Below are 9887 nucleotides of genomic sequence, written 5' to 3'. Positions count from 1 at the left end.
TGGAAACTTTTTAAAGAACCCTCGTCTATTTTTAAAGTAGTGTAATATCCATGCCAAAAAAGGACATTTTCGTGAAACCAATAAATAAATAAAACTGCCCTAATCAGTAATGTCACGGCAATTATAAAAAAAACCCACTGTTTGAAAAAGAGGAATTTATTTTCTAGCACCAGATGTGTCCCAGGAATTGAAGTGTTTTGTGTCAGAAGGAAAAACAAGCTACCTCATTGTGTTAATTGGATAGGGCAATTCTTTAGCTCTCACCTTTTTTTTCTTCCCCTTAAAGCTGTCAAGCTGGAAAACAATGAAGTGCCTAAATTGGCTGCCCCTTGATCTACATCCATTTCTCCAGCAAGCAGCTGCTGGTGTTGTGAGCTACCGCTCGCTTCCTCTGAGCCTTCGTGCTTTACACAGTCTTACATTGTAGTTTTGGGATTTAACAGGCGGTCTCTTCTCAGATTCAGTGGAACAAGTAACAGTATAACAGTATTTTGCACTTTAGTTGTAGCTTTTACTAAGTATTCCATCTTTTGCAGTAAACTATTCTTTGCAGTTGACTTCATTTTAAAGCGAACCTCATACCTAAGGCCCTACCTAAAGTAAAATGAGCGCTACTGTGTAGCGATTTAACGTTTTTCATTCGCATAGCATTCAAGTATCTGGGGCGGCACGGTGACTTAGTGGCTAGCACAGTCGCTTCACAGCAAGAAGGTCCTGGGTTTGATCCCCAGGTGTGGCGGTCCGGGTCCTTTCTGTGTGGAGTTTGCATGTTCTCCCCGTGTCTGCATGGGTTTTCTCCGGGTGCTCCGGTTTCCTCCCACAGTCCAAAAACATGCCACCAGAATTTTCCTATAGATACCTAGCCGCTAGATGCACAAACCAGTGCATTGTAGTGCCGGTCCCAAGCCCGGATGAATAGGGAGGGTTGTGTCAGGAAGGGCATCCGGCGTAAAAACTGTGCTAAATCCCACCTGCGACCCCTAACGGGAAGAAGCCAGAAATGCCGACCCTGTAATCGAAAAACGGGACAAAGGCTGAGGAACAAGAAGAAGAGGAAGAATAGCATTCAAGTATCTCACGTTTACAGGTTAATTTGCACTATGAGGTGGTCCTAGTGTTACCGAGCGTCTTTAGAGTTTACTGAGTTTATAAAGTAAGAAATAAACTGTACATAGACAAACTATTGAGAGCATAGTACTTTACTGGCTTGTTCTTTTGAGGCGCAGCACAGACTACACAGAGATGATCATGTGTGTAGAAAAGCACACTTTTCCATTGATTAAGGAATCCCCAAAGGGACAAAATGCACTCAATACGTAAACACATACATACAACGTCTGTTACACTAGCAATCCTACGGCAATTCAGTTAGCAAATGGTTAGTCGAAATCTGTGTAGTAGTTGTTTATAAAATAAGTCTCCCAGACAAAGTAGATGGAATTCAGTGTGATGGTCAAGGTTTGTCAGGGTGTCTGTGCGTTGTGCACTCAGCCTCGAGTCTTTTCTACCATTTGTGTAACTGTGAAATAGAATAGAGCTAAAAAGATGTAATGCTTTGATCAAATGATCAAAATAATCCTACTAATTTGTTCACACCAAGTGGCAGTGTGGAACAGCCAATCCACCTTCTGCAGGATTTGGAAGAAACCTTTGCAGATTTGGGGAAGACCTGCAAAACATTTTACTGACAATGACCAGAGGCAAGAATTAAACACAGGCCCCGTGTTTTCTTTCTTTAAATATTTTAATTACAAAAAATGATATACAGTAGAAATTAGGAAAAATCAGTTATAATCCTGGTGTGATTATTCACAAGTTGTGTTGAATAACAGTTGTGTGTACAGTACACCTGATCGTATATAAGCTACTTGTTTAGGATGTGAGACTGCTATGGCAACATGCCAAAATGTGATAGCGTGCACTTTCTGTGGTGAGTTTTACGTGCTAAAGATGCGTTTTGTGCTTCTAATTGATACATAGTCAGTTGACTGACACGTTTGTCCATTCTGTTACGTAACTTTTTCTCTCTGACATTTTATTTGTGTGCATGCAACATAAAGCATTTTCTGGCTGGTAAATCCAGCATTTAAATGTATAAATAAATATACATTTTAGGTCATGGAATATATTCATTAGATTAACATGACCTGTTATTTATGATTAACACGTATGCATTTTGTCGTTGTCTGATTATATTTTATTTTCTTGTTTTATAGAAGCCACTTCAGCCGGAGATGGGCTACAACAGCTTATGCAATTTTCACATTGAGAAGAAGATTGGACGAGGGCAGTTTAGCGAGGTCTATGGGGCCAAGTACTTAATTGACAACACTTCAGTAGCTTTGAAAAAAGTACAGGTAAGCTTCTGTTAGACATTACTACAGCGCAAACAATAAACAAATGTCATTAAAGGATCAGATAAATTATCAGGTTAGTTTTGCTGTGCAAACGATTAGCCAGCGATTAGAAACATCCCTTATTGTCGAAATTATGCATTTCAGAATTTGGCACGTCTTGAAATCTGTGGATGGTTTGGGTCTTTTGTAATTTGCTAGTTAGGCAATAAAAAGTTTAAAAATGAATGTTACAACTCACGTTAAATATTTATATTTATATAAAGTTTGTAGTTCTACAATTACTGACTGTAGTCAATCTGTTTCTCTGCATGCTTTGTTAGCCCCTTTCACCTTGTTCTTCAATGGTCAGAACAGGACCACCACAGAGCAGGTATTATTTATGTGGTTGATGATTCTCAGCACTGCAGTGGCATTGACATGGTGGTGGTGTGATAGTATTTTTAAATGCCGTGTCCACTCACTGTCCACTCTATTAGACACTCCTACGTAGTTGGTCCATCTTGTAGATGTAAAGTCAGAGACGATCACTCATCTATTGCTGCTGTTTGAGTTGGTCATCTTCTAGACCTTCATCAATGGTCACAGGACGCTGCCCACGGGGCGCTGTTGGCTGGATATTTTTGGTTGGTGGACTATTCTCAGTTTAGTAGTGACAGTGAGGCGTTTTAAAACTCCAGCAGCGCTGCTGTGTCTGATTCACTCATACCAGCACAACACACACTAACACACCACCACCATGTCAGTGTCACTGCAGTGCTGAAAATGAGCCACCACCCAAATAATACCTGCTCTGTGGTGGTCCTGGGAGAGTCCTGACCATTGAAGAACAGCATGAAAGGGGGCTAACAGAGCATGCAGAGAAAAAAATGGACTACAGTCAGTAATTGTAGAACTACAAAGTGCTTTAACTAAATGCAATGTTTTCTCAAAAAATGACTGACGTTCTTTGGAATGAAATAGAATTGTTAAAGTAAAGTTACCAGTGTTGGTCAACTTATGGCTTCATTAAAAAGCTCTGATAAGTTGCTGCATGGTTACATCAGTTTGCACTTCATTAATAACTCAGTGAATATAGTCTTCTGGACAATGTCACTTTCACTTGATTGTCTTCATTGCTTTTGTGGAATATGGAGTACAAAAATGGCAAGTTTTAAGCGTGTAGTTTGCTTAACATTAAAGCTTTTTTTATGTAGTTGAAAAATAATCCAATTCATTAAGCAGACACCTTTATCCAACGTGAATTACAATACACTTACAGTATACAGTCTGAGCTATTGAGGGTCCAACAACAGCAACCTGTCAGTGGTGGGGCTTGAACCAGCGATTCACCAGCACATTTCTAGTTCTAGTTTTTATTGCATTTTCCCCTATTTTTTTCTACCAATCTAGCCGTGTCCAATTACCCATTTACATTCCGCTTCCTCTCCACTGCTGCTAACCTCCACTCTGATTGAGGACGCCCCCTCCGACAATTGGTGCAGTAGCTGACTGCATCTTCTTACCTACACCAGGCGGGTTTGTACGGAAATTCATATCACCCAGTGATCACCATCATCCCTGGCCTCTGTTCATGCACCATCGATGAGCCAGCAGAGGGTTTAAAAAAAAAAAAAAATGCATTTTCTCCCCATTTTTACTCCCAATTTAGCGCATTCAATTTTGTCTTCCGCTGCTGACAGACTCCAGATTTTGCATCCAAGGAGAGCACGCCGCTACCCACGCCTTCTTTACACGTGTACAGCCCGTCTCTTCTGCCAATCAGGGTCCCTACACAGCGTATGAAGACCCAGCCACCCACATATAGTCCGGTCCCCACCCTGCAAATACGGTGACCAATTTGTATCTGCTGCAGGCACTGCCAATTATGCCTGCCAGACGGCACCCGGCCGACCAGTGGCAACATCGAGCCTCAAACCCGGGAGTTCAGAAACTCAATGCTGGTGTGTCAGCGGAATATCCCGGTTTTAATTGCATCAGTTATGAGAAATCACCTCCGGCATCCAACCCGACCAACGAGCCAATTATTGTCCGTGTAGGTGCCCAGCCTTACTCACTTACTGCTGCGCCACCTGAGCGCCCCAAAACCTCTTTAATCTTAAATGAAACCACTTGACTGTTTAAATAATGACATCAAATGAAGTGCTAATTTTCGAAGTTAAGGGTAAACAGCTTTTCAGCACAATTAGTCACTTGGAATAATGATACTACAGCATTTATTTATTACAGCTGACAGTTCGGTTCATGTTTAGTAGTTATTAGTAGCTGATTTTCGGTGGCACATGATAAGCAATATTTATGTTGATTGTGATCACACACCTTTATTTCAAACACACCTTGTAATAGGTGTGATTGAGAGTCAGACAGGGTGAAGTCAGACACGGTGGCTCAGTGAGTAGGTCCTGGGTTTGATTGTTAATTATCATTGATAATTATTATATTATTTAAATATTATAAATATTATTAATTATTAATTGATTATTAATTGCTAATTATTAGGGATGTCCCGATCACGTTTTTTTGTTCCCGATACCGATCCCAATTATTCATTTTGATCCCAATCTGATACCGATTCTCAAACCGATACTTGTATTTTCTAGATATTGTCTAGATAAGAACTAGATAATACTGTTCACACAGTGCACACATCAAGTACATTACAATTATTCACATTAATCCAATGTACATGTTTAACAACTAAATAGCTCTGCAGTGCTGTAGAGAAAAATGCTGCATCCTATTGCTTAATGTTTTTGTATTTTTACAAAATCAATCAAATTGAGTGAGATAATTAGTTTTACTTTAAACTTTACATTCAAAGAAAAAAAATGTTTAATGCAGTGATACACTAAAAATGAACAGAAATCTGTGTAGCAGCTTAACTTGAATATAAGAAAAAAAGTTACTTAAAAGCATTACAGTAAAACCTGAATACCAAAATAAAATGGAAAGGCTCTTTTGTTATGAAGGAAAGCCAGTTCTTAAAGTGCTTGTATTGTGACAATGGTTTGATGGACGTTTGTACACGAAGTGAGTGTGTTTTGACCCTTTAGGCCTTCCATAGAACATGAAATAGCGTGCTTGACTCAACTGTCGGCTATTTGGTACTGTAACAGAAGAAGTTAATAAAGTGTTCTGCTCCCGACAATATGTGAATATACCATGTATTTCTTTCTTTATTAAATGAGTGCATCACTACGTTGTTTTGTAAACCGGTGTGATCCTTAACTCACACACACTCTCACACATGAACGCAGCTCTGCTCCCACCGCCTCGTGAAACGCTCACACTGCAGACGTTACACTTCACTGTTGGACTTGTTTTACTTTTCAATTTAAACTATTTTCACACAGCGGACATGCTGACGTAACACAAAAGATCGGGATTAAGATCGGGTTTAGTAAAGCCGATTCCGATCAATTAAAAAATGCCTTGATCGGCCCCGATCCCGATCTTTGAGATCGGATCGGGACATCCCTACTAATTATTAATAAATAATAAATAATACAAATTATCGAGTCGAGTTCACATATACTGATCAGCACTGTGCACGAAGGTCACACCCTGATCAGCATTATTCCTCAGCCCTGTGCAGGCGCCATCAATCAGCCAGCAGGGGTCGTAATTGCACCAGTTATGAGGACCCATGATCCGGCTTGCCCTTAACCCTATGAACAACAGCCAATCGTTGTTCATGCAGCTGCCCAGCCCAGCAGGGTGGCAGAGCTGAGTTTCGATATGATGTATTCGAAAACCTAGCGCCACCTGAGCAGCTATTAATAAAATTATTAATAATCATTCGGGGTGGCTTGGTGGCTCAGTGGGTAGCACTTTCGCGTCACAGCATGAAGGTCCTGGGTTCGATTTCCAGCTGGAGCCAGGTCCAGGTCCTCATGTTCTCCCCGTGTCTGCATGGGTTTCCTCCAGGAGCTCCGGTTTCCTCCTACAGTCCAAGACATGCAAGTGAGGTGAACTGGAGATTCAAAATTGTCCATGACATTAAAAAGTGTGTTTAATACTAAACACTTAAAATTCTAATAAATAAATAAATAAATTATTGGCGATCAGGCTGGCATAGCTTAAGTACCACCTGGCTGCCCTTTACCACCATGCCATGTTTAAGATTCATGTCTTTCCTTTTTTTTTTTTATTCTCACTTTCATTCATATCCTTACACCCCCTCTGCCCCCCTTCCCTTTTGATCTTTTGATAGATATTCGATCTGATGGATGCTAAAGCTCGACAAGATTGCATCAAAGAGATAGATCTCCTGAAGGTAAGAAACCAGAGGAGGAGGGAGAACGCCGCCGTGTGCTGCTATTACGCTTTTCCCAAAGACGCCTCTGCTGAGATCTTATACCGGAGGAACTGCGAGAGAAAACAATTGATCTACACCAATCTCACTGCTGGCTGCCTCTCTCTCTCTTTCTCTGTTTCTCACTGTGTCTCTGTCTTGCTTCTGCTCGTTTTTTTATTCCTTTTTTCTCCGTTCCCTCCTCCCTCCCTTTCCTAGTTTAAGGCAAGCACAGATCACTGGCTTCTTTGTGTTGTTCCTCCAGGCTGAGATTGACTTTTTTCAATACCAAAGCTATAGTTTTGATATTTTTCTCTAATATTTAGCATGGGGGGTGGGGGGCTTCAGAATGTGAAATTTTTATGCGTCCCCCCATGTGCTCTTTGATGCTGCACATCCTGTGCTTCACATCTTTTTTCGTGGTTTTTAAACATAGCGTTTGCCTTTATCGGACAGCCTCGGCCAGGCGGCAGCTTGCGGTAGAGCCGGCATTAACTAGCACGTTACAGGCGGGTCTAATAAGAGAGAGTGGAGGGGTGATCTGAGGCATCTCGCTGGACTGTTTTGTCTCGCTGGCTTGTCAAACCAACACACACACACACACACATGGGAAGTGTTTAGTCATGGTAGGTTATTTTGACCCTGCCTGCTCTTCTTTACACTTACACATAATAAGTTTAATAGTTCTCAAATTAGTTCTAATAAAATATGCAATGTTATTAACAAAAAATAACAACCCCAAATCAGAAAAAGTTGGGACAGTATGGAAAATGCAAATAAAATAAAAATGCAGTGTTCCTTACGTTTACTTCAGTTTGAACCCATGATAGTTCATGTTTTATCTGCTTAACTTCATTTCATTTGTTAATAAACATCCATTCCTGCATTTCAGGCCTGCAACACATCCAAAAAAAGTTGGGACGGAGGCCATTTAGGGCTAGTAATGAGGTGAAAAAACTAAATAATTATGTGATTTCAAACAGGTGATTGTAATCATGGTTTGTTACAAAAGCAGCTTCCAGTAAAAAGGCTGAGTCTTTGATGAGCAAAGATGATCAGAGGATCTCAATTTTGTCAACAAATGTGTGAGACAATAATTGAAATGTTTAAAAACAATGAACCTCAAAGAAACATTAGAAAGGATTTGCATATTTCTCCCTCTACAGTGCATAATATCATTAAACGATTCAATGAATCAGGAGGAATTTCAGTGCGTAAAGGCCAAGCGCACAAGCTTAAGCTGAACGTGTGTGATCTTTGCATCAATAACCGGCACTCAACAATAGCTGATATAACCACATGGGTGAGGGATTACTTTGGCAAACATTTGTCAAGCACTACAATACAGAGTTACATGCACAAATGCCACTTAAAACTTTACTGTGCAAAAAAGAAACCTTATGTTAACCATGTCCAGCAGCAGTGTCGACTTCTCTTGGCTTGGAGACCTCTAGGATGGACCATCACACAGTGGAAACTTGTATTGTGGTCAGATAAATCAGCAATCCAGGTCTTTTTTGAAAAAAAAAAAAAAAAAAGGACGCCATGTGCTCTGGACCAAAGATGAAAAGGACCATCCAGACTGTTATCAGCAACAAGTCCAAAAGCCAGGATCTGTCATGGTATGGTGCTGACAAAACATGAAAAATCTCAGGTTAATTCTGTCTGCAATGAAATAAAAGTCAAAGTAAATATAAGAAACTCTGTGTTGTTTTTTTATTATTATTTGCATTTTCCATGCTGTCCCAACTTTTTCTGATTTGCGGTTGTAAATACTGAGCCAGTTCCGGCTCCTCTCTCATAATTTAGTTACTTTTTGTAATTGGCATTTGTCGTTTTATGCTCATGTTTAGTACTAACATGTAGTTTTTATTATTTGTGTTTACTGCAAAAACATGTACACCAATGAGCCACAATATTAGTCACACCCACCTGATATGCTGTCAAAACAATTGTGGAGACATGGACTCACGTTCTTTAAATTCTATACAGTACACACATGCCCGTGTACATGTGTGTACATACAGTACACACATGACCACCTGTTCTGTAGGACAGGTGGTTAGCATGGGCACATAGTGAGCCTCATACATAGAATGATTTGATGTGCCTACACAGCACCACTAGCTTTTTTAAAGATACTTCAAACTAGTCCTCTGGCCATAACAATTGAATGAAGTCAAGTTGACATATTCATCGATCAGGCATAACATTATGACCACCTTCCTAATATTGTATTGGTCCCACTTTTGCTGCCAAAACAGCCCTGACCTGTCGAGGCATGGACTCCACTAGACCACTGAAGGTGTGCTGTGGTATCTGGCACCAAGATGTTCGTAGCAGATCCTTCAACTCGGACCACACGGGCCAGCCTTCGCTCCCCATGTGCATCAGTGAGCCTTGGCCGCCCATGACCCTGTCGCCGGTTTACCACTGTTCCTTCCTTGGACCACTTGATAGATACGGACCACTGCAGACCGGGAACACCCCACAAGAGCTGCACTTTTGGAGATGCTCTGAACCAGTCGTCTAGCCATCACAATTTGGCCCTTGTCAAACTCGCTCAAATCCTTACACTTGCCCATTTTTCCTGCTTCTAACACTTTAGCTTTGAGGATAAAATGTTCACTTGCTGCGTAATATATCCCTCCCTCTAACAGGTGCCGTGATGAAGAGATAATCAGTGTTATTCACTTCACCTGTCAGTGGTCATAATGTTATGGCTGAATGGTGTAGGTTAAAAAAATGCTGTTTACTTAAAACTATCTACCAATATTTAGACTCAAAGTAAGCTTAACCAAATGGTGGAGCAGACCATTAAAGGGTTAAAATGTTCACGTTGGCATGGTGTACTTCCATCTCTTTTTTTCTGCCCTAACATAAACAAAGGCTTTTCTCAGAATGCTTGTTAAAAGAAACCTAAAGCTCGACGATGATTCTTCAACCCTGGCTATGTGATCCTCACACTAACTAATGCGTTATGATGGAAACATACGTGTATATCAGCTCAGAGTAGCAACATTTCTTTAATAACTCCCTTAACTGCATCACTGCTCATCCACACGGCGTTATTCTCCCTTCATGCTCATCTTCATATGCCTTTTTTTTTGCTGTTACTCTTTATTTTCCCGTTCTTACTATAATTTATTTTTTCTTTATGCTTTTGTCGGTTTCTGTCGTCGTCTGTGTTGTTTACCATGCTGCATGCTTCCACTTATTGACCAACCAACAGGAAAAAA

The 9887-nt window shown here is 40.6% G+C and overlaps 1 protein-coding gene across 1 annotated transcript in view; it reads left to right on the top strand.

Moving 5' to 3' along the window:
• nek7 (NIMA-related kinase 7) overlaps positions 1-9887 on the top strand; it is a 141453-nt gene that overhangs the window by 70164 nt on the left and 61402 nt on the right. Inside the window, exons 3-4 of the mRNA XM_063012711.1 lie at positions 2217-2357; positions 6568-6630. Of these exons, the coding sequence (XP_062868781.1) occupies positions 2217-2357; positions 6568-6630 (204 nt within the window). The remainder of the gene's footprint in view (positions 1-2216; positions 2358-6567; positions 6631-9887) is intronic.

The sequence above is a fragment of the Trichomycterus rosablanca genome, chromosome 17 (assembly GCF_030014385.1).
Source record: "Trichomycterus rosablanca isolate fTriRos1 chromosome 17, fTriRos1.hap1, whole genome shotgun sequence".
NCBI lineage: Eukaryota > Metazoa > Chordata > Actinopteri > Siluriformes > Trichomycteridae > Trichomycterus > Trichomycterus rosablanca.
This window is presented reverse-complemented; position numbering and strand designations above follow the sequence as displayed.